The sequence below is a fragment of the Setaria viridis genome, chromosome 9, assembly GCF_005286985.2.
Source record: "Setaria viridis chromosome 9, Setaria_viridis_v4.0, whole genome shotgun sequence".
Classification (NCBI taxonomy): domain Eukaryota; kingdom Viridiplantae; phylum Streptophyta; class Magnoliopsida; order Poales; family Poaceae; genus Setaria; species Setaria viridis.
Window position 1 is genome coordinate 14,792,693 of NC_048271.2, and position 23,862 is coordinate 14,816,554.

The following is a 23,862-nucleotide window of genomic DNA, read 5'->3' on the forward strand; positions in this document are numbered from 1 at the left end:
CACTCGCGCCGTCGCGCGCGTGCCGCGGCGCCGCGGAAGCTATCGGAGGAGAGCGATCGAGAGGAACGCGCGCGCGCCCGGCCGGAGCCGGGCTGGAGCCCGGCTAATACATACGTTACGAGGTGGTTGCCATACGCGCCGCGACGGTCCGCCGGTCCGGCGCGGCCTTGGCAGCCGGCTACACGGAGTACACGCGCACCGTGCGTCATGGCATGCACGGATGCACCCCGGAACGACGACGCAGGTTCAAATCTCCATTCCAGCGCTTAGATAAAAGTTAAAACTGCACAAAAACTTTGCATCCGAGAAGGAGCGATATTAGCCTTTTCGCGCGTATTATTATCCTCTCACTGACCCATCATTTTCGAGCAAGCCGCCGGCGCCGTGTCCTTGTCCGACATGGGCCGCGACGCATGCTCGCTCAAATTGACTCTAGTTCGCTCGACGGAAGCTTGAGCCTGCACCACGTCATCGGTCTCCTTATCCAGACACTCGTGCATCCTACTATACACCTACTGTGCATGCAACACAACCCTGGCACGCAAGAGCCCATGATTCTTCAATCAAAGTGGCCATGATTAAACAGTTGATGATGATCAAACCGACCATGCCTTCAAGGCCAAGGAACCAATTAAGGATACACTCAGGGGGTGTTTGGTTCCCTTTGCTTATTTTTAAGCAAGTGTCACATCAATATTTAGATACTAATTAGGAGTATTAAACGTAGGCTATTTACAAAACCCATTACATAAGTGGAGGCTAAACAGCGAGACGAACCTATTAAGCATAATTAATCCATCATTAGCAAATGTTTACTGTAGCAACACATTATCAAATCATGAACTAATTAAGCTTAATAGATTCGTCTCGCCGTTTAGCCTCGACTTATATAATGGATTTTGTAAATAGTCTACGTTTAATACTCCTAATTAGTATCTAAACATTGATGTGACACTTGCTTAAAAATAAGCAAATGGAACCAAACCAGGCCTCATACACGTACGCCTGCGCTGCTTCTTCGATGTGATGATTGGCGCTGAGACCGGTCTGGCTAGTGTCGGGGAGGCGCCATCGATCTCATCGTATGCACGCTGTCTGGCTTGGAAGCTCAACACCTGTATGTCCCAGCCCGCTCGAGCACAAGGGAAGTAGGGAACGGGAAAAAAGGGTAATCATCACCGTACGTACCAGGCTTCGTTCTTCATCGTTGCTTGCTGGCGTCTCTGTCGTTCGGCTTCAGAGGCTACGTACCACTTCTGGATCGATTTGCTTGTAACCGGCAATCAATTATGGCTCTATCATCCATTCATCCGCGCGCAATGTTGAAACTCTCATAGCAGCCAACCCAAGGATAATAAAGTTTCAGCATCTTTCTGAGAGAATGCCCATCAGCCATGAACTCATCATGCCGCGATGTGGCCAGCCCCCACAGCTACAACTGCACAAAGTGATGCAAGGAGAGTTTATTGAAAGGCAACGCTAGCTAGCTAGCCAACTGTCCCATTGCTCTCTGTTAGGAAAAAAAACTGACCAGAATGGAAGAAGCCACTAGTAACCACCCTTGGATTTGTTTGGCATTGCGACGGGAATAATGCGGTGTCCCAAAGCAAAGGGGAAGGACTGAACGAGACAAGAGCAACATGCCCTTGACTCTCGAGCCTTCTGCTTGGGAACTGGAAAGCATACATGCACTGTGAAGAGTGACGGTCCTGTGTATCTCTGCCCGAAATGCTTTTAGTTTGTACTCAGCGGGATTCTTCGTATCTCCCTGTTACCTTTTGGATACGAGCTGCTAAACTTTAACAGTATCACATCGGATGTTCGGATGCTAATTAGAAGAACTAAACATGAGCTAATTATAAAATTAATTGCAGAACCCTGTGCTAATTCGCGAGACGAATCTATTAAGCCTAATTAATCCACCATTAGCAAATGGTTACCGTAGCACCATATTGTCAAATCATGGATTAATTAGGTTTAATAGATTCGTCTCGTGAATTACACTCCAACTGTGCAATTAGTTCTATAATTAGTCTATATTTAATACTTCTAATTAATATCCAAACATCCGATGTGACGGATGTTAAACTTTAATATGTTAGAACCAAACAGACCCTTAAATGCTCAGAAGCGAAAAACTTGTCCTGATTGACTGCGGCGTGTCTTCCATCATCGAGTGGTTGACAGGTGACGACGATGCCGGTTGGTAGGAGACTAGGAGCTGCGTCTTACTAGTCTTTCAAGCACGCGGTACTGATGTGCTGCTTCTCAAGGCCAAGGAATGGGGCTAGGATGATACACGTACGCCAGCGCTAGCTCCACGCGATAATGGCCGGCAACGATCGGGATTGGTGACGAGGCTGCTGCGAGCTGGCTGCCATGCGTGCCGGGCCAGGAGGCGCCGATCGCGCGCGGTTTGACGCGCGCGCGGCGCGGCTGCTCTTTATCTCCCTCTTTTATCGAAGCACTCGTGCATCCTACTCTGCCTACGTTGCAAATCTCAACGTCGTGTGGTGTGGGCGGCCGACCTGCGCACTGCCGCCGGACCCAGCCGATGCCGATCTGCGTAGTAGCTATATGTCCAAGTGGCAGCTTCTGTCATGCGTGGAGATCCCTCTGACCTTCAATTTTCAGCGGAACGTCTCTCTGATCCCAAGCTAGCTGCCTGCTAGCTCCAATCATGCACATACGTGTGTGCACGAAACGATGTTTCCAGCCATGCCGGCCGAGGTTGGTTAGCCTCGATCGCCTACCTACCTCCATCCACATAGTGCCAGCGTGAGCAGGTAGCGATTGAACAGTCGAACGAAGCTCTATAGGTGGTGTGCCCTGTGCGGCTGTGCCCGCAACACCTGGCGCCTGAGCCCACAATCCCATCGAACCGACCATGGCTTCGTGGCCAAGGGATCGATCCACGTACATGCTACAGTCCATGGTATATATGATCGGCAATGATTGGCCACGAGCTAGAAAACGCTAGTGGCTATGCGCTAGTGTCGGCCAGGGCTAGAAACTCCGACGCGCGCGGTCGGCATCATCGTCAGCACGCTTTTACCTCGATCATCTCCTGAGTCCTCCTCGATCGCTTGGATCCCAATCGAGCTCAATAAGTGAGCGGAACGGAAAAGGATCATCACAATTCACAAGTCGTCTTCGCCTTCGCCGTCTCTGTCCTTGACCTCCACAGCAGCCTTAACTTGCTAGTGACAGGCGATTAGCAATGGGTTGGATTGGATGGGCTGCTTATCCGCAAATGGACGACGTTTCTTGCAAGGATAAGCAAAAGCATGAAGAGCGTCATCCCACAACATAAATGCCGGATCAGCTATAAAAGTGATGGATGACAAGACAGCGATATCGATAAGGTGAGGTTTAGTTTAGGACGTGTTAAGTTTAGCTCTTGTCACATCAAATGTTTCCAAGGTTTTACTAGCTAGCGAGCCTAGGGCTTAGGCTTCCTTTGCTTTGTTTAGCCTCGACATATCCTGTTCGTTTCAGCTTATTCAGTCGGCTTATCAGCCACTGAACAGTATTTTTCTCTTACAACAAATCAGCCGTTTTAACTTTTCAGCCAGCTTATAAGTTCAGCATGTACGCGACGCGATGGCGCGCGAGAAGAAGACATGAAAGCAGTGGGATGTGGTTGGGGTCCTGGGCCCACTGACTACTCAGCCACTGCTGGGCTGGGAAGCAGAGCACGGTGGAGATGGTTCGGCACTGTATGTCTGTATCGATCGGTCTCTGCACAAAATGTTTGTGCGGACTGGGATCCTCTATCCCGTCTCGTCGCCTTCTTTTTTCTGAGAAGAAAATTCAGAACAAGACAGCCTGGCCTGATTGCCAGCATGCTGTCCGTCACCTAGCCGAGTGGTGGTTGACAGAGTGACGACAGTCGACGAGGACGTCGTTTGGTGCGAGCTGCCCTTGTTTTTTTCAAGCAGTGGTTAGTTGTCACGTTGGACTTCGAGTATTTTGAGGAGTTCAATCTTGACCTATATCACCCAGTGAGATGCACTATGATTGGTGCCCGAGAAATTTGGGTACGTTAGCACTCGACGCCGCGTGGTTTAATCTAATTACGTGGAGGAATTTCAGTACTTCATGTGAAATTTGCAGGAATTCAACGTAAAGCGGCGTAATCCCTGAACTTTTGCGGCCGAAATGCTCTTAACGCTCTTTTGTCGTCAGCCCCGCCGTATAACTTCGTTTCAACAGCCCATGGGCCGCCAAATCGGGCGTTCTCGGCCCGGATTCAGCCCGGCTTTTTGCTTCAAGGTATCGTCGGCCGTGGTAAAGAAGGCCCACCGGTACCAGTGTGCAAAGTCATGTATACTACTGTACTAGGTCTAAAAAAAATGTATAGTACAGTACTACAAGTATATCATCGTCCCCTAAAAGGAACACATTCTTAAATCCCTGATCCTTAATAGGCATTTATGCAAGTAGCAGTACGAGCAAATCGCCCAATATCTACCAACGCCACGTCATCTCCGCCGACCGGCATCGTGCGCCGTCCACGGGACCGGGGCCGCCGCGCTCTGCTTCTACCGGAGCCTGGACTTGAGCACGAACATCCTGCACGACCGCGCCGCGACGTCGAACGCCATCTTGTCCGTGAACGCGGTGTCCAGCGTCTTGTGCTGCGATCGACGACAACAACAGCAACAATGTCAATCCGCTGTGCGGCGATCGTACGTCCCGACGAGCCAACGCGGAACCGCGCGCGGCGTTTACGTACCAGCCACAGGTCCCTGGCCTCGACGGCGGTGCCGGCGGGGAGGCCGATGTCGTCCCAGCGCGCGGTGATCGTGGCCTCGTCCGTCGCGTGCCGGTTCAGCAGGACCACCGCCGTCCGGTAGTCCGACAGCGGCGCCGCCCAGATCTCGCTGCTCCCCTCCATCCTCACCTTCTTCGCCTGCACGCCGAGCGGATCTGTCCCAGGCCGGGACAGGGCAGGAGCTCCTCCCCGTCAGTAAACTGAACACGAGCCACTGAAGCTGGAAACGCTACAGCATGGTCTCAGCGCTCACCTTGGTTGACGGCGATCACCTCCTTGTTGGCCAGGATGTCGTACGTCTCCTGCGGCATGTGCCTCACGTCGCAGCCGATGATGAGCGGCGCCTGAACACGCATCGGATGGGTTCGATCATCGATGAGACGGAAAGGTTCAGAGAAGGAAATGCTAACTTTTTTGTTCTGCGATAGAATAATGCGGAGGAAATGGATGTCACCTTGGAGATCGCCCACAGGCTGAAGTGCACGACGTACTCGTTGTTCTTCATCCCCCCGTTGCCCACCTCCAGCATGTCCGGGTCTGCACCATCGAAGAAGACGACGAATTCATGGCATCGAAGAACACTTTCTAGGATCTGAAATGAGTGGTGCACATGGCATGGAGAAACCGGGCGGACCGTTCCAGCCGCCGGGGCGCGCGTACTCCGCCCACACCTCGTTCTGGTCCGCCGTTGCGATCATGCTGAAGTGAAACGCAGGCAACAAAGTAAACAAAATCGGCACGGTGGCGATGCGGCAAGAAGAACACGACGGCCATGGAGATGAACACGAACGCTGCCTGACCTCTCCCAGGTGTCGGCGATGTCGTTGGTGGTCCTCCAGCTGTTACCGTAGGCCGCGCCCCACCGCGCCGGGTGCATGTCGCCCCTGAACCACGAATACGATCGATCACTGGAACATGTCAGGAAACAGTGCATGATATCCATGGATTCTAGTCATTCAGGGTTAGATTACTGAGGACAGTGACGTCGTCCGTGGCAACGTACCATTCGCACAGCGAGAAGTAGATGGGCCTGCCCGCCTTCATCAGGGCCTTGCTCATCTCAGGGTACCTGTTCACTCGCCACAAACTTGTCAGCAGGTACACTCACTCGGCTGCCTACATCTGACTGTCAGGCAGGGAGACGCTCAGATAGTCAGGAGGCTCAGGGCAGGCCATTTGTGTCGCGCACCTCTCCAGCGGCTTGAGGTCGCCGTTGTTGCAGTTGTCGTACTTGAGGTAATCGACTCCCTGCGAGGACAGAGCCAAGGAAACGGGACACGAAACAGTACTCGAATCGTCAAATCACACATTATCCTCTCCTGTTTGATGAAAAGTAGTAGTATCAGCAGATGGTGCTGTACACTCACCCATGCCGCGAAAGTTTTGGCGTCCTGCTCCTCATGGCCGAGGGAGCCCGGCTGGACCTTGGCGCAGGTCTGGAACCTGCAGAGAATTGCGCACGGGAGAAGAGAACAGTGGTTTACACTTTACACCAAGTGCAGTGCAGGAGGAAAGAGAAACGAAGGGATCGCTTGACGACCAGAGCAGAGACAGAGCATCGCTTCTCACCCGGCGTCGGAGTAAATCCCGAGCTTGAGCCCCTTGCTGTGGACGTAATCCGCGAGCGCCTTGATCCCGTGCGGGAACGTGTTGGTATTGGCCACCAGATTGCCCTGCATCCCGCCGGCGATCGAAGATACAACATGCAAGGTTAATTCTGCTCAGTTCAGTTCAGACACCAGCACCATTCCAAAAAAAAAAAGTTCAGACACCAGCGAATCGGCTTGTGCTTACCATTGCATCACGTTTTGGCTCTGCCCAGCAGTCATCTGACAGACAAAGAACACATGATTATCCAGTTCAAGCAAGAATTATTATTATTTTGCCGAAAAGGAAAGGATGAAGAACCGGGAAGGCTATAGTGGGGTGAGCTGGCGCACCGATGTTGACGTATTTGTAGCCGAGAGCAGCGAGCCCGGTCGACACGAGTGCGTCAGCTGATGATCGAGACATGGGAGGCAATCAATCAAGCAAGAAAGAAAGAAACAGAGAGAGCAAGATCATCACTTCACCAGCCGCTCAATTCAGAATCAGAAGGCGAGCTCGACTGCTACTGAAACACACGAGCTGGGGCCTAAAACGAAGCTGAGCAAGTACCGGTCTCCCTGATGACCACCTCGCCGTTGCCGTCGCACTGGAAGTGGTTCCAGCTGTTCCACCTGCGGTCAGGAATCAGACTCGGATCAACTCTCGCGCGACGAAGGCTGACACTTCACACTTGGCAAGATGCCAAGGTTACACAAGGAACCACAAAAGAAGAAGAAGAAGAAGAAGATAGAGGTCTTGCAGGTCACACCCCATGGGAGGTGCCGAGCCGAGGCCATTGGCCAGCATGCTCCGCCGGTGCGGCTCCTCCACGTGCACCACCTTGGCCTCCGCCGCAACCGCCGCCGCGAGAAGCAGCACCATCAGCGCCAGCCTCGCCGGCGACGGACCAGTACGACGGCCACCACCCGCCATCGCTGCCCTCCCCGAACCAGAAAAACCTTCACTCCGCACGAGATCAAGACTTTGTCACTCGTGCCTTCGTCTCGGACTTTCGTCGCTCCTTGCCTTCGTGGACCAACACTTGTGCTCCCCCCGCCATTTATAGACCCCCCGCGACTGATGATTGATGAGGGGCGCTTTATCGAATTTTTCCAGCACGGACGCCGACCGACGTGTCGCCTTCGCCTTGTCGGAAATGGGCACACCGGAGCACAGAAGCGCCCAGGCTCCCTCACACGTGATCGGCGGGCAGAGTGTACACGTGGGCTTTTTAAGCATGGGCCCACTCGGCATGGGCGCCCCGTCAAGGATGCCCCACGGGTAAAGAGAAGCGGCCCACTGGCCCAGGACGATAGACGAATCGGAATCGATCCACCGGTTTGATTCCCAGCGGCCAGCGCAACGTTATCCGGAGGACGCGACGTGATGTGGACTCGTCTCTTGCGTCATTGTGTGTTTTCAGTTCGTGCGTAGCAGGCTAGCAGGGTATGGCAGGATACCGTTAAGTCATGGATTACCATAACAAAGTTTGTGATCATACATAAATTCGCGGAAAGGGCTCGCACGGATCTGCGCAGGACTAGACACGTATCGGGGTTCGGGAGCTGAGCTCGCGGATTCCCGGCGCATGACGTCACTATCTCGTACGGAACATCGAGGCTTTTGCTTTTGGGATAATGGGATAAGATAGGATAACTCGAGCAGAGCTCAAGCAGCTGCATACTGGAAGTCTCAAACCAATCACTATACGTTCTTGGTTGGGCGCGATCACACGCCACGCGCCAACGAGGAACCCGCAACGATCTGATCATGTTATGCCCGTCACACGCCAATGATTGACCCATTACACGTAGCGGGAGCTTACGGGCAGCTCCCGAACGTACGTACTCCGTGCAGGCGATCTCGTCAGCCTTTTCCATAATGATTTGTGGGCCGTGGCACGTGTATAATTTAAAATATAATAAATAATTTTAAATAATTTTTATAAATAAAATAAGATAGCAATTATTATAGAAATCCGAGTAAGCAATAAAAGACATATCGATTGAAATAAACGAACCTATCTTTATCAACTAACGGTCTGTACGGACCTTGACCATATACTTCTTCACCTTTTTTTAATATAGTCATACAAATATTTCACCGCAAGGTAATGGCTTCTACACTCTAACCCTAGTGTAGTGTATACTCTTCTAATTCACATCTCGGCGCTATGTTGGACCTTTAGCCTTTTAGCTGAGCAGCTCGGCTTGTGAACAAAAACAAGTAAAAATAGCTGCTCGACTCGTTTAAACCTGTGTGCCCATAGGAAAGATCAGCTGCAACATTGCAAAGTGTTTTGGACGCATCAATGTAATGCTTTCCAGATGTTCCAAAGGACCGCCGTGGTGACTGCCGAGAGTGCCGCCGGGGCAGCGTCGTCAGACAGATCAGAAAGAGTCCAGAGGTTGCGGTAGGAGGTCAAGTGCAGGGCGGCAATCCAACCAATGGCGCGCCAGACAGCAGCTGCTCGGGGACAACGCAACAGGAGGTGGTGTTGATCTTCGTAGGCGTCGCAGAAGGCACAAGCGGCAAATTCCACAATATTCCGGTGATGCAACAATGCAACCGGAGGAAGGTGGTGATGATGCATGAGGTATAGGGAGTGCTTGCACTGTGGTATGACGAAGTTTTGCCAGATGGAAACCGCGAAGTTATCAAGAGGCCGTTGTTGCATGTGTCAAGCATAGAGTTTGGTAGAAGAGAACGGCTGCATAATCCAACTTATATAATTTAATTTAGGTGGATTAATTCCAAACAAACAGAATCTAAGAATACTAATGGGAGAATACTAATGGGGGCACGAGCACGCGAACCATTCTTTGACGTATGAACACAGCTGCCGGGCAGGTCCTAATCTCGCATGATTACTTTATGGGGTCGATAGCGTGACCGCCCCAGTCGCTTTGGAGCCAAAAGTGTACTTCGCCTTTTTATTTTTATTTTTCCCGAGGGTTGAGCTTCCTTTAACGCTGCGAGCCTGCGACACACGACTTCGCCAGAATTAAAATGCTTCTAGCATCAGTTTGGCAGGGTGTTGAACGTGCGTCGACTTCGATCGGGTTGTACCCTAAGCCCATTTTAAGTTAAGAAAAGCCGCCGGGTTCTATATCGAGCTATCAAGCTTCTCTGTCTGTACCGAAAAGTAGTCGACAGCATGGAACCGGCACCTGCAACACGTCGTTCAGATGTGTGCCGCTCCTTTGACGCACGAGTTCCGTGAACGAAATCGTGCGGCAACTGACGCACACTGCACGCGTACTCCTGCCACGCTTGCTTGACCATGCACTGCTCCACTCCATATTTGCACCCACCCCCACAAGGCCACAACCACAACAATAACCTACAAGCCAGCAAGGGAAGGCTGCGAGCTTCGCAATTGCCTCGTGGGGGTTGGGTGGGGACGGGTCCCACCTGCCAGCCACCGCCAATCCGGGGCCGCGCCAACCATTAACTTAACGGCTGCTCTCATCACATCTGATGATAACGCGCACCGCAATGATCCCGTGTCAGTCAGCGGTCGCGCCGGTGGCGCGGCGCGGCGGCAAATGATTATTAGTAGCCCGCACAGCGCAGCGATAACCATCGCGACGCCGCTAATGACCCGGATTATTATTTTACTATCCAGTCCATCCCCGCAGCTGCCTGTCTCGGCGCCCCCACCCAGGCAGGCACCCACCGCCCGCGGCGCTGCCACGTCGTCACCCCACCGCGGCCGCCTTCCTCCCCACCAACTCACCGGCGAGTTGAGGACACCCAGCTAGGCCCAGCGCATCTCGCCGCGGCGATGCCGTATATATCCACCCGCGCGCCGAGCGACCACCACCGCCCGCCCGCCCCCAACCCCACGTCCTCGCAAAATTCGCCAAACTGCCCCTCTCGTTGAAAAAAAAAGGGGAAGGCGAGGGGAAAGGGAAAAGGATTTTTCAGATTTTGCGGGCAGCGACCGACCCCCACAGCTCCGCGCAGCTAGCTACCTTCCTCGCCCCGACATGACACCGCATCTGCCCACCGCCTCCTCCTCCTCCTCCACCCGCGCCGCCGCGGCGCACCACCACCTGCTCGACGCCGCCGCCGCGCCGCCGTCCTCGCCGCACCAACGCCGCCGGAGGCGCCGCCGGGTGCCGGGCTGCCTCCGCCCCCGCTCGGCGGCCCCCGTCCGCTGCTGCGCGGCGGCGGCGGCGGCGCCCGCGCCGCAGGCCGCGGTGCCTGTGGCGCGGGCGGCGGCCGCCACCACGCGCGTCTTCGTCGTGTCCGACCTCCACACGGACTACCCGGAGAACATGGACTGGGTGCGCCGCCTCCCCGCCGAGGTCGGCGCCGGGGAGGGCCCCGGCGTCGACGCGCTCGTCGTGGCGGGCGACGTGGCCGAGACCAGGGACAACTTCGCGCGCACCATGGAGGTGCTCAGGGACCGGTTCGGGGCCGTCTTCTACGTGCCCGGGAACCACGATCTCTGGCTGCGCCGCGAGGGCGGACGCTACGTGAGTCCATCCTCCTCCGCTCCTTCTCCCCTCCCAGCTCCTCCATCCGCCTTCCATGCCCTGCGAGCAAGGTGTTTGACGAAATGCCCTGCCGTAGCTGTTCCGGCGTAGGTTAGTCCACCCTGAACCATCGATACAGCTAGCCGTAGCTGGATTTGATCCAACGGTACACTGTAACGTTTGGCAGCAGCAGCAGCAGCCTGGTTGGCGCTTGCCCCTGTTTAGTAAGCTGCTTAGAGGCCTAATTTTAGATGTGGCAAAGTATACCAATGGGGTTTTGATTTTATTCAATGCTTTCTAGCATTCCTGTCCATCTGAGCTACATTTCATTTATGAATGTATTTATTTATATGCTGACAGAAAGGGTTAGCATTGCACTTAGATAATTGCTACCTACAGATTACTTTTTGGGTTTTGGGAGAGAGAGCTCTTAAGTAACTTGTGCAGATTGTTAGCTAGTTAGCTAGTACACAGCTGAAAGGGATGATATGGGGTTGTATTCTTAGCTAAAGCGTATATTAAGTACACGATATTCTACTTCTGAGTACAGCATTTACCTTTTTTTATCGAATCAATACAGAATTCCTGTATCATTGTTGAGGCTCTCTCAGTTACTCAAATTGTTCCTTCCAGATGGATTCGCTGGAGAAACTGACTGCATTGCTTGATGCGTGTAGTGAGCTGGGTGTGGATACAGGCCCAAGAATGATAGGTGACTTGGGAATCATACCATTGTTCTCATGGTATCACAAGGTCGTTTAGTTTTCCTTGCTTCAGTAACAGTGGATATTAAAGCCATATTACAATGCATTGCATTCTTAGGATTATCCTGCTTTTCTCATCTTTCTTAATTGGTTGTCTCGACTCTCCAGAGCTTTGACAAGGAGAAGGACGTTAACAGTGTGCGCGTTCCTTCGCTAGAGATGGTATGATGGTCTTTCCCTCAATACATATTCCTCATTTGCTAATAACTGTTACAGTGTTACCAATTATTGTCAATTAGTGCAGTTTAAATTTTGTTTTTTTCTGGGTATAGATGATGAGCTGTCAACTATGAAATTCCATCATCTGTGTTTTACATCTTGACATGACCCAGGACCTATTCTTTGACCTTGTGTGGCAATACCATAATTAGATTTGCCTTTTTTACAATGTTATGTGGATTCCATATTAGCAAGAGGACCACTTGATTTATTTTGCGCAATTGGATACCACAAACCAGGTCTTCCATCACGGCCACTAACAAACTCACTGTCTGAGTATTCATACTATGCTGTACAATGAGAAATATTGCATTCACACACACTGAAGCACAGTTTAATGGTTAGGCATGCCATCATTGCCCTCTTTCTTAGTTTCTTCTTAAAGAACTTGGCACAATAAATCCTGAAATTCCTTGTATCTATGAACTGATAATTTCTGGTTTTGTTTGATCAGGCTTGTAAAGATTTCCATGCTTGTAAATGGCCTTCAGACCTGGCAAATGATGATGAGTCTCTTGCTCTTTACTTTGACAAATTGAACGACAAGAATCATGATGCTATTGAAGAAGTAAAAAATAGCAGCAAACAGATACTAACATTTTCACACTTTGTACCAAGGTGAGTTCTTTTTTTCCTCCTATCTTGACCTTCCAGTTCAGAAGCCTGTTGTAGTTTGTTTGATCCCTAGTTCTGATAGTATTCTTTGATTGCATTACTTAGTGTACATCAATTGATCTAATCTATGTAAGCTCTTTAATATTTGTAAGTTGATGACACCTGCACAATGGAGCTTAATTTAGGGGTAACATTCCTTCTATTAAAAAATTCACTGTGTGTCTCGTTCTTATTTAGTAATCATTCCTAGCAATTGCAGTGTCTTTCTTGTCGTATTTTGTTATTTATTTATGATGAGAACACCTTAAACTGCTGTACCATTCTTAGCAAATGTACTCCTTTTGTTGTCTTGTTGAAGTGCCAGTTTAGAACAACAAAGTTTATAGCTGCAGCAGTGGTTTTCAATTTGGCCAGTTTTGTCTGAACTAGCCATTTGGCGTGTTATGCTCTGTAACATAGAGGAAAAGAGAACTGTCTAATTACATTAAAATTGCACAACCATCTGCTATGTGAAGCATATTCTAAGTCTTCTTACTGGCCTCTCTTACCCCCACTATATTTGGGGTTTCCTGTGTTACTTTAAAATTTCAGCATAGCATGTATATGCTCATGGTCCGAAAGTGATGTCCTTTGTACAATTCTGCAGGCAAGAGTTGTGTCCGGAGAAACGGATGCTTTATTACCCATACCTTCCAAAGGTCATCGGCTCTGATTTCCTGGAGAGGAGGCTGAGAGATATACACAGTAACAGAAAAGATGGATCAGCTTGCCATGTTTTTGGGCACACACATTTCTGTTGGGATTCTGTTGTCGATGGGATCAGGTACTGATCCGTCCATTGTAAGATCAAGATGCAAAATGCTTATCCTAACTCTTACAATATAAATCCCCTCCAATGTAGGTACGTACAAGCTCCTTTGGCATACCCCCGAGAAAGAAAACGGAGAATGAACGGCGAAGGCTGGCTACCATTTTGTGTATACCGTGACGGCTTCAACCCTGAAATATATCCAGCCTTGTGGTCGGACTACTACAACAAGAACAAGAGGGAGCCCGAGAACACACAGCTCGCGCCGTGGGTTGCCAGGCATTTTGCAAAGTACCATAAGTTCCACTGACCCCTACTAGAGTTCATGTTTTGCCAAACTGGATGCAGTCCGTCCCATCAGGACGGTGTTGGAGCCTGCATTTACCTGGAGGAAAACGAGAGATTGACGTTTTACCTGTACATGAATTTTTTTTATTTTTTTGTTCCCACTCTTACCATAGACTTGTGGCCAAGGAAGCGCCTGCCTGTGTTGGATGTATGTTGAAAAATTAGAATAATGTGTATAAGATTCTTCAAAGCCTTGCTGCAAAGATAGTGACATATATCTTATTCTGTTTATCTAACCAGCCTCATTTTACTCTCCAGTCATGAAGTTGTAACCTGCGAAATCACTGAGAAATCTGCTTTAATCCCCCGATTCTGGTATGTTGGGCTTGCATTTTTTTGAATCCGATTTTCTGTTTGAGGGCTTGTGTGAATGGGATTTCCTGGTAAAACTTGTCTCATTCAGACTGTCTGAATGAAGGGGACTTCCGTCTTACTCCTAACTCAGATGTATGTCTTTATCAAAAAAAAAAAAAAAAACTCAGATGTATGTTGATTCAGACTGTTTGAGGGCATGTGGCCTCTCCTAACTTCGTTCAGAGTTCAGACATCCCTTGCTCGGTTTCTCCCCTTTGCTTGCTGTCACCCACACTCCAATTCTTCCCCAACTCATGCCCAGCCGACGCCAGCAGTAGGCCTGCTAATGGGAGGTATGGTCAAACCCACTCTTGTTCCGCCGCTGGGGAAGAATTGGAACTGCTTCGGTGCTTTAGTGCTGGTATGATCGCATCCGACATACTAGCCACTCTCCTTGCTCTTATGCCCGTCCCTCGACGCGCCGCCTGAGCCGCGTGGGCCCCGCATCCAAGGTCCTCCGTGCGGGTCGCCTCACCGTTTTATTCATGAGCGCATGAAGAAAAGCCCGAAAATGTCCGGGGAATGCGGCGGCGACAAAATAGCCGCGTGTCGCCTTCTAGCGCACTGTCGGGGCGGCGCGGCATGGCGGCGTCCCCGCCGGTGAGCATCCGGATTAGGATTTCGGGTTTTGGGGGTTCGGGGTTGCTGAGGGGAGGTTCATGGCTGGCGGCCTTAGGAAAGGGGGAGGAGGCAGGGAGGTCTGGCGGCGGAGGCGGGTTGCGGGGCAACGTAGCGCGACGGCAGGGACATCGCCAGCCGGGGGTGGCAGGTGGACAAGCGGTGGGCTAGGGACTGGGCGGGAGCATGCCTGTAGCTTGTCGGAGATGGTGGAGGAGACGGGGAAGGTCGCCACGTTAGCGCGGCGGCAGGTCGTGGGTGGGGTGGCAAGACGGTGGGGTGCTGCCGGCCGTCGGTGATGGAGTCGGCGGGGGCGTCGCGGCCAGCATCTAGGCGGAGTTGGGTTATGACGGCAGTGGATCGTGGAGGCGAATCCGGGGGCGGGAGCCGCTGGAGATGAGGTTGAAGGGCGGCGCGGGGGAGAAGGCAGCTCTGCTGAGCCGTAGACGAGGGTTATTGGTCTTCGGCAACATCCAACCGCACCCTCTTGTTCACATCCAAATCTAAATAATTATTATCCACTCTCACCCTCCCCAAGCTCACCTTCCCCAAGCTCACCCATATTCAATGGGTAATTAACTATAGATAATTAACTTTGTACTACATTTATATACATATCCAATTGATTAATTGTACATATAATTTTCTACGCATACCACATTTATATACATATCCAATAGATTAATTACCATATTTATATACATATCCAATAGATTAATTGTGATATTAATTACCACATTTATATACATATCCGATATAACCTCCGCTCCCCCATTCGGACCGCCCTTTGCTCCCCATTCGGACCGCATGGCGTGGATAAGCCATGGGTTTTAGCCGGCTCCTCTGTCTGGGTACACCGTTGCTTATTAGCTTCTCCTAACCCATTGGTGATCTTGCTACAAGGTTACACTTAAACACATAGTCAGTCAGTCAAAAACAAAAAAAGGAAGATGGAACGGGCAATCTAGAGAAGCTTACGACAAGGTACTCCTAGGAGAGCAGACTTCGATGCTAGAGCCCAGAAGCATCCAGCAGATAATCAGCCCTTGTTTACTTCCCAAGTGGGAGGTGCCAAATTAGCATTTTGCCATAAATACGACACTGTAGCGTTTCGTTTGTATTTGTGAATTATTGTTCAAATATTGACTAATTAGGCTCAAAAGATTCGTCTCGCAAAGTACAACAAAACTGTGCAATTAGTTTTTGATTTCGTCTGCATTTAGTATTCCATACATGTACCGCAAGTTTGATGTGATGGGGAATCTTCTTTTTGCATAGTGTCAAAGTTGGGAGTTTGGAGGGAAGTAAACAAGGACTCAGACAAGAGTCACACAGATATACAAGTAGTGTTGCTCCTTTTACCTCGGATTTTATTACACGCTTGCTACTCACACCGTGCAATGTACACCGCCTGATTCACCGTCTCCAAACACGGGGGCAATCAACAGGGTACGTAGCGTACGGGCCCCTTATTAACTGGTTCACACGACACACAAAATATAATGCAAACACACACGCACACACTGTCCCGACACATGCACAACAAACACAAGACCCGATCGGACTAAGGAAGGAGACGCCACCGCGGCGGCCGGCGGCTAGCTAGTAGTCCTCCGGCGCGAGCGGCTGGTGCGCGTGCGGCGCGGCGGCGTCGGCGGACGGGATGACGAGGTACTCGTACACGAGCCCGGCGACCCCAGCGCCGAGGAAGGGCCCCAGCCAGTACACCCAGTGGTGCCTCCACCGCCACCCGACGAGGGCCGGCCCGAACACCCTCGCCGGGTTCATCCCGGCGCCGTCGAACGGCCCGCCCGCCAGCACGTTGGCCCCCAGCAGGAACCCCACGGCGAGCGGCCCGATGGTCCCCACGCTGCCCCGCTTCGGGTCGATTACGGTGGCGTAGTAGGCGTACATGAGGCCGAACGTCATGGCGGCCTCGAGTAGCACGGCGTGCCAGTCGCCGACCCCCGACGCCAGCGCGAACCCCGGCGGGCGCATCCCGCCCGTGGCCAGCCTCAGGAGCAGCGACGCGGCGATGGCGCCCAGCAGCTGCGCCACCCAGTAGAAGACGGCCCGGACGAGGGAGATGCGGCCGCCGATGAGCGCGCCGAAGGTGATGGCAGGGTTCACGTGCCCGCCCGAGATGTTGACGGCCACGGCCACGGCCACCGACAGGGCCAGCGCGTGCGCCAGCGCCACCGCCACCAACCCGCCCGCCGTGCTCATGTCGTGGTACATCTTCCCTGCATGCACGGGCACCGCATGTATATATGTGCATATAATCGATCATCACTTGTCAATGAGACCATGCATACGTACCGAGGGAGAGGACGGAGCCCTCGGCGGCGAAGACGAAGATGGCGGTGGCGAGGAACTCGGAGATGGCGGCGCGGATGGTGTCCGGGTGCGTCGCGTCCTCGCTCCGCCCCACCGTGAACCGCCGCCCCGGCCGCGCGCCCGTGCTCATCTCGGCGCCGATCCAAAGCTACCTGCTAGCTTGCAGCTGGTTGCTACCTCGATTACCTCTCCTTCGTCTCTGCTGTGCTTCTCTCTGTCACTCGCCGAGACCAAGTGTGTGCTAGCTGTTGCCGACTCGCCGCGGTAGCAAGCGTTAAGAGGCGAGCGCCCGGTCAGGAGGTGCGGCGACGGCCGGCGCGCGTGGCTTATAACGTGGCCAGGCCGTGCGCGCGGCCGCGCCACGTGGAGGCGCCGCGGGCCAGCTGGGCGGCACGTCTCGGGGGGCGACCGTCCATGCGTGCCTCACGAGCTCGGAGCTCTCGTGCTGATCCGTAACCGGTGGGGCCCGCGCGCCAGGTCACGGGCACATCACGGCGAGTAGGTGTGCGTTTTCCCCACGGATGCGTACGCGCTGCCCTCTATCCGTTCGCCATGGCGATTGCTCGTGTCGCCATGCCGCCACTTCGTTCCAGAGGCTCTCGTGGTCGATGCATGAAGCAAGTATTGTTCACTGTTCAGTGCCATGATGGGATGATGCTAGCTAGTCTATTTCTGCATGCTGAAGCTGTGTGTATGGCCGTGCCTTGAAGTGCACTTATTGTTCGATCGGTTGGTTGATGCAGTGCATTCACGCTTAGAGTTCGGATTTAAAACTTTTTTAAACGAAGTTATATCAAAAAGAAGATAAAGTTAAAGGGGTGTTTGGATACGAGGTGTTAAACTTTAACAGTGTCACATCGAATGTTCGGATGCTAATTAGGAGAACTAAATATGAGCTAATTATAAAACTAATTGCAGAACCCTATTCTAATTCACGAGACGAATCTATTAAGCCTAATTAATCCATCATTAGCAAATGGTTACTGTAGCACCACATTGTCAAATCATGTATTAATTAGGCTTAATAGATTCATCTCGCGAATTACACTCCATCTGTGCAATTAGTTTTGTAATTAACCTATGTTTAATACTTCTAATTAGTATTCAAACATCCGATGTGACGGGTGTTAAACTTTAACACTAGTGAGCCAAACAGGCCCTAAGACTGGACGAGATAAACACGAATATCGGAAGGTTGGATTGGATCATCTACACATGCCGCACCACGCCATCGCAGTTAACTCAACTTAACAACACATCAGCCGGTTGGATTGGGACATCAACACATGCCGAACTCAACACATCTCAAGCGGATTTAACTCCGCCCGCCAAACGGCAGCAAAGCCGAAGCCTTTCCGTGGCACCCACCAACATTCCCGCTCATGTAGTCGCCGAAACCTCCATGCTAGATTGAAAGGAGTCGGTGCTCGTAGCCTAAGAGGGGGAGGGGGTGAATTAGGCAACTTAAAAACCTTAACCTATGGCTTCCACTAGTTGCATCAAAATATAAACTAGATCAAGCTATCTAGATGTGCAATCTATGGTTGATCTAGTGTGAAATCCTCATCCTAAAATAAGTTTTGCAATCTATAGCCAATCCTATCAAGATACTACTCTAGAAAAGTAAAGGCACGCAAGTTGCAAGAAGTAATGCGGAAATGTAAGAAGGGGATGAAGGGAAGCAAACTCTTGACACAAGAATTTATCCCGTGGTATCGGTAGGCACTAAGCCACCACTAGTCCACGTTGTTGAAGCACTCATACAAGAGTATTGCTTCCTGGTCACCAAGTCTCTCCCAAGGTGTCCCTTGACTTGCCACAAAGGCTCGGTCACTAAGTGTCGGTGCGAAATCTGGCCGACAAGTAAATATTTGTAGTTTTACCGTGCATTAGATCGGATATGGCTTAGCACAGAATGACACAGGATGTATACTGGTTCGGGCAACACGCCCTACGTCCAGTCGGGGTCAGTCGGTTGACTTTATTCCTGAGCTCAGGTGCTCAAAGTTTGCAGTGGGGGTACAAACGAGAGGAGTATGAGAGGGGGGTGCCTGAGTCCTGGCCTTGTTCTCGTCTCAGTGGAAGAGAGTGGTAGGAGCTCAGACGTGCGCTAAGTGTGTGAGAGTGTGAAAGTGTAAGAGTGCATGTGTGAACGTCCGAGTGCCCAGAAGTGGAGGGTCCGTCCCTTTTTATAGTAAAGGGAACAACCTTACAAGTCGGAGAAGATAAGACAGTGAGTGTATAGGTGCTGCCTAGTCTTGTTGAAGCCCACGTCGCCTGGTGCGGTATGACCTCCATCCTCGGTCCCTGTTCTCCTCGTCAGGCCACTTCGTCGTAGCGAGTAGGTTTACGGTGGCACTGTGCAAGACGTGTGCAGGGCGTGCCGCGGTACGGTTCTGCATACGGTCGGCTGACTTGAGCGCTTCCTCGTTTTCCATCCCACCTGCTCCCTGAGCCCACACCAGGCGGGCATCCCCGATCGGTTGTCCCAGTCGGCCTCGATCGAGTCGCTCAGGGAGAGCGGTACGGGCGGTACGGTGCATCCCCAGTCGGGAGGAGTTGGTCGGGAGAATTCAGTTGGGGTCGGACAGTGGCTTCACCCCCGATGGCTCCTTCTGGTCGGGGTGCCGACTAGGCTTCCTGGTCGGAGGAGTCAGCCGGTGGCCGGATCGGGGCCTCGGCCTGGCTACGCGTAGCCGGCCCGGCCCAGGTGTACGTTATTGCGGTGCCCTTTGTTGGGCCAAGTGTTGTGGGAAGGTTATCCCGTTGGGGACCCCGGGTCTATGGACCCGTCAGGAGCCCCTGAGCCCCTTTTGGGCTTTGTTGAATCCATGAAGGGGCTTTCGGTCAGAATGTCCTGTCAGGGAGAAACACACGGGGGTGTTGTTTGTCTTTGTCTTGTTTGCAAAGTGGGCAAGCCACATTGTGGGCCCAGCCTCATATCCAAGATGATAAGGACGAGCTCCCGCGTGGGGATCGTACCGTTGCCTCGTGGCCCGGTACCTTCACCTCGATTTCCAACGCCTTTTATTGCGTGGTAGTCGAACCACCGCTTCAAAGCCAGGCACCTTTAGTGCGCGGTTGCTGAACCGTCACTTTGATGCCAGGCACTTTTATCGTGCGTCCATGAACGCGCATCGTAACCGTTCCCGGATGGTTACCGGCCGCTCGGTTATAAATAGGAGGGGTTCCACATCTAGAGTCCCCATGGCTCGGGTTGTAGATCCAGTAGGTTTGAGACTTTTGCTCTTCACCATAGGTGGCTTTGGCCGCTCCTCATGATGCCATAAGATCTCTTGTAATAGGTGTTCCTCCTCCCTATCGCAGCCTCCTCCGGCATGTTCGGGTGCCATGATGCGAGAGGAAATCTCATAACGTAGATCCGTTGTGCAATGAGAGGTTGGATGAGAGGACGAGGGCACCGCCTCAGGAGGAAGGGGAAGCATGGCCTCCTTGTCCTCCATGCCGCGCTCGTACCCTAGGCCGTCGATCTCCAGAGGTCATCATCTTGACCTGTCGCGTGCACGGCGGCAATATGTAGGTGTCGGTAGCTGCGCGCGGCTTCGAGCCAGTTTACCCAGGTGTCCGGCACACGGTTCTCGCACTCCCTCTATGCCCTTTCTTCTTTATCCTGGTCACCACAGAGGGAGGAGAGAACTTTGCAGCTGAGCTGCTTCTGTTCTTTTACCTTCTTCGGCCCTCGGCGCTCCTCCCTTGGAAGAAGGAGATTGAAGAAGAATCGGCGAGGACGGGTCGACGAGAGAGGTTTCGAGTGTAGCTTTCTTGCATTGCATGCGCTCTTTTTGTTTCTTTTGGTCCCGTGTCATAGGGTAGTCCCTGGGTTGTACTCACACGCTTTGCGTGATATTGTAAGGCCTTCGGGCTCCCGTGTTTGCACGCTTTGCGTGATATTATAAAGCCTTTGGGCTCTCGTGTTCGCACGCTTTGCATGATATTGTAAAGCCTTTGAGCTCCTATGTTCGTACGCTTTACATGATATTGTAAAGCCTTTGGGCTCCTATTTTTAGCTTAATGAAAGCTTATATTCGACATGTGATTCTTGTTCCCATCGCGCTATTGAGGCAGATTGTTGTCCGGACTTTTGACACTTTTCCCTTTGTGTGTCGCATTGCGTAGGGCAGATGAGTAGGTTCAGGCGTTCTAGCCCCTGAGTAGGTAAAGGCGCCCAGCTCTTGAGGGGATGATCGACAGAGGCTGTAGGGCGCGTCAGATAGATACTGACGCCTAACTCTCAAGGAGATGACTGGCGTGGGCCCCAGGGGCGCGCCGAGTTGCAGAGGGTGCCCACCTCCCGAGGAGGGGACTTGCTTGTTGTCCACCTTCTGCCGGGTTCGCACGAGTGAGCCCGGTGGGTCTAGCCCCCGAGCCTATGGCCGACTAAGGAGTCAGTCAGAGGTTGAGCACTTTGGTACCCCCTTGACCAGAAGCGAGTTGAGTGGACACTAGCGCCCTTCTCCCGAGGAGGGGATCTGTTGCCAGTCCGGCTTCCACCGGGTACGCATGAGCGCACCCGGTGGGCGTAGCCCCCGAGCCTGAGGCTAACTGGAGAGTCAGTCGAAGGCTGAGCACTTAGGTACTCTTTTCTGGTGCCGCAGACTTTGGTGTCCCTGTCGGTTGGGATGATGTGGTCCTTCTGGAAAGTCGGGGTGCCTGCCTGTGTTCATTCCGATCGCAACTTGTGTCGTCGGTCGTATTCCCTAGTCGGGATATGGCGGCCTGAGCCCCTGAGGCCTGTTGGGCTCGATCGGCGTCGGTCGAGTTTCATGCATCACTTCGTCTGCGGTCTCCATGATCGAAGGGGTTGAGCTAACATCGCTTGCCTCGATGGCCTGAGTGATGTGCTCGGTGAGCTCGCCAACGGGCACGTCCGAGTGGAATCCGAGTTTGTCATTCGTAGCGGGGTCGGACTCGTGTGGCATTCTATTGCTCCTTAACCCGCCTCTTGGCAGATGCCCGAGCCGTTCCGGAGACTGACTCAGGTGGTCTGCTGGTCTCCCCTCCATGGAGATTCGGTGGGCATGGCTCGAGGTCAGGATCGAATGAGAAGGTTAAGATGATCCTGTCTGCTTGTGAGCGAGTCAGGAGAAGGCCATTTGGGCTTCATCTGCATTTTCCTCCTGACTTTGTTTGATGTGAGGCGGCCTCAAGCCCTTCGCGAGCCAGCCTTTGAACCCTGGTCGGTCGCAGCTCATATTGAATGAACCGCTATTGCTTTGTGACGCGACGCAAATCAATTGGATTGCAATGATTACATGTATGAGATGAATGTATGATGCATGAATGAATGCATGCATGCATGAGATGGATGAATGAATGAGTGCTTGTTTATAGAGCAAGTAAACGGGGGGTCGGTGATGTTACCTTGGTTGAACTTTTAGGCATCACCCTATCCGCAGTTTCTGCAACCGAAGGGGCTAAGCTAGCGTTGCTTATCTCGATGGTTCAAGTGATAGGTTCGAGGCACCCTCAGTGGATAGGCCCGAGTGGAATCCATATCTGTCGTTCGTGACGGGGTCGTCATGTCCTACATGTTAGATTTCCACTTTTTTTACCTGTCTCCCGTTGGATGCCTAAACCGTACAACCGACCCGAGTGGCCCGCTAGCCTCGGTTCGATGGAGGCTTTAACGGTGGGTCCCTTCACTCTGTCTGACCGACCCGACTACCTACTGGCCTCGGTTCGATGGAGGCTCTGATGGTGGGTCCCTCCGCTCCTGTGCCTCAAAAGGCGAAGGGGCGCTTGCGTGCGGTCGTGCCTTGTTTTTTGCGGTTTCGTTGCAGAAGTAGGTGGGCCCCTCCCGGGCCACGCCCTGTCGCGTAGGGTCGCGTTCCGTTAGTTGCCTCCTTTCTGTCAGGGCTCCGCGACCCCTTCCCTATTAAATAGGGGGAAAGGCGGATGTTGCACGATGTTGAACTAGAGGCCGACCATCGTGAAGGAGAATTTGCTCAAGGTTTGTGTGAGAAGGCTGTTGCTGCTGCCGAATGCAGTTGCAGGTTGGAGAGCACTAGAGGTGGGGACCGTCGTCCCATGACCTGAGCTCGACGAAGTCATCTCCTTCCTTGCTTTCCACGAGCGCAGGCTTGGATACCCCGCGCATTGGTTCCTGCGCGGGCTCCTTCACCGCTGGGGTTTGGAGTTGCAGCACCTCAACCCCAACGGGGTGCTGCATATTGCCGGCTTCGTCACCGTCTGCCAGGCCTTCCTCGGAATGGAGTCGCACGTGGACCTCTTCGTGAAGTTCTTCTCTGGGCGAGTCTGGTCCGAGGAAAGGGGGAAGGCGAGCCTGCCAGCCCCGATCGGAGGGTTCACGCTACAGAGGAAGCCCAAGGTCGCCTATCCACCGTACACTCCCAATGATTCTAATTGGGGATGGCACAACAAGTGGTTCTACATCCGGAACCCGACGGAGGCGCCGTTCCCGAAGTTCACCGGAGGGAGGCCGACGAGACAGGAGAGCTGGGTGTGGGGACCCACTTCGAAGCAGAAGAAACACATGGAGGTCCTCGAGCTAGTGCTGCGGCAACGTGTAGAGGAGGGCCTCAATGGGTTACGGAACTTCGACACCTTCATCCATTGGTGGATTGCTATGCTTGGGCACAGGACATGGCCAATGTAGAAGTATTCTGATCCGTCGGATCCCGATCACGTGTCGTCAGTGGAGTTGCCGAAGAATGAGATCGAGGCGCACCTCGATCAAGTTGTTCAGTTGGGAGGTGACGTGACCCTCAGTGGGATGCCGGAGCCCTTCCAAACTTGAAGGCTTCCCGACTTGGTATGTCTCTTTCCTCACGTCATGCTTCTTCCTCATCCAGACCTTCCGACCGATTTTGAGCCATTCACCTCGCAGGGGCTTGAGCGCTACAAGTCCCGACCGATCCTCCTAAAGGGGTCGGAGGGCGCGGCCTGTCAGGCTACCCAGAAGACAGCAGC

At 52.6% G+C, this 23,862-nt stretch overlaps 3 protein-coding genes across 4 annotated transcripts; 1 reads left to right on the top strand and 2 right to left on the bottom strand.

Annotated features, from left to right (window-relative positions):
* Window positions 1-4,328: 4,328 nt before the first annotated feature.
* On the bottom strand, window positions 4,329-7,423 carry LOC117835963 (alpha-galactosidase). Of its 2 annotated transcripts, none has more exons than XM_034715300.2 (14): window positions 7,134-7,423; window positions 6,935-6,996; window positions 6,718-6,774; window positions 6,572-6,606; window positions 6,347-6,450; window positions 6,145-6,220; window positions 5,967-6,025; window positions 5,781-5,846; window positions 5,578-5,685; window positions 5,412-5,476; window positions 5,232-5,314; window positions 5,031-5,121; window positions 4,739-4,932; window positions 4,329-4,640 (listed from the first exon to the last, which is right to left on the bottom strand). In XM_034715300.2, exons 1-14 carry the CDS (start codon window positions 7,295-7,297, stop codon window positions 4,545-4,547), a joined length of 1,260 nt encoding a protein of 419 aa, XP_034571191.1. In that variant the 5' UTR covers window positions 7,298-7,423; the 3' UTR covers window positions 4,329-4,544. The 2 variants fall into 2 exon arrangements, with proteins under 2 accessions (XP_034571191.1, XP_034571192.1); XM_034715301.2 differs by having other exon boundaries at window positions 5,578-5,661; window positions 7,134-7,418.
* Window positions 7,424-10,177: 2,754 nt separating this feature from the next.
* LOC117840863 (uncharacterized) lies at window positions 10,178-13,833 on the top strand. Its single transcript, XM_034721398.2, has 6 exons — window positions 10,178-10,848; window positions 11,482-11,601; window positions 11,721-11,774; window positions 12,286-12,449; window positions 13,093-13,269; window positions 13,348-13,833. The coding sequence occupies exons 1-6, from the start codon at window positions 10,357-10,359 to the stop codon at window positions 13,562-13,564; spliced, it is 1,224 nt and encodes a 407-aa protein (XP_034577289.1). The 5' UTR covers window positions 10,178-10,356; the 3' UTR covers window positions 13,565-13,833.
* Window positions 13,834-15,910: 2,077 nt separating this feature from the next.
* LOC117840238 (aquaporin TIP3-1) lies at window positions 15,911-17,197 on the bottom strand. Its single transcript, XM_034720707.1, has 2 exons — window positions 16,894-17,197; window positions 15,911-16,817 (listed from the first exon to the last, which is right to left on the bottom strand). Exons 1-2 carry the CDS (start codon window positions 17,039-17,041, stop codon window positions 16,177-16,179), a joined length of 789 nt encoding a protein of 262 aa, XP_034576598.1. The 5' UTR covers window positions 17,042-17,197; the 3' UTR covers window positions 15,911-16,176.
* Between the last annotated feature and the right edge of the window lie 6,665 nt (window positions 17,198-23,862).

Bases quoted from the DNA above. Each gene is read 5' to 3' on its own strand.
- LOC117835963 (XM_034715300.2), bottom strand. From the start codon at position 7,297: ATGGCGGGTGGTGGCCGTCGTACTGGTCCGTCGCCGGCGAGGCTGGCG. The intron at 6,221-6,346 runs GTGAGAAGCGAT...AATTCTCTGCAG, and splicing joins GGGATTTACTCCGACGCCGG to GTTCCAGACCTGCGCCAAGG. The intron at 4,933-5,030 runs GTGAGCGCTGAG...GGCCTGGGACAG, and splicing joins GGTGATCGCCGTCAACCAAG to ATCCGCTCGGCGTGCAGGCG.
- LOC117840863 (XM_034721398.2), top strand. From the start codon at position 10,357: ATGACACCGCATCTGCCCACCGCCTCCTCCTCCTCCTCCACCCGCGCC. The intron at 10,849-11,481 runs GTGAGTCCATCC...TGTTCCTTCCAG, and splicing joins GCCGCGAGGGCGGACGCTAC to ATGGATTCGCTGGAGAAACT. The intron at 12,450-13,092 runs GTGAGTTCTTTT...ACAATTCTGCAG, and splicing joins TTTTCACACTTTGTACCAAG to GCAAGAGTTGTGTCCGGAGA.
- LOC117840238 (XM_034720707.1), bottom strand. From the start codon at position 17,041: ATGAGCACGGGCGCGCGGCCGGGGCGGCGGTTCACGGTGGGGCGGAGC. The intron at 16,818-16,893 runs GTACGTATGCAT...CCGTGCATGCAG, and splicing joins GGGCTCCGTCCTCTCCCTCG to GGAAGATGTACCACGACATG.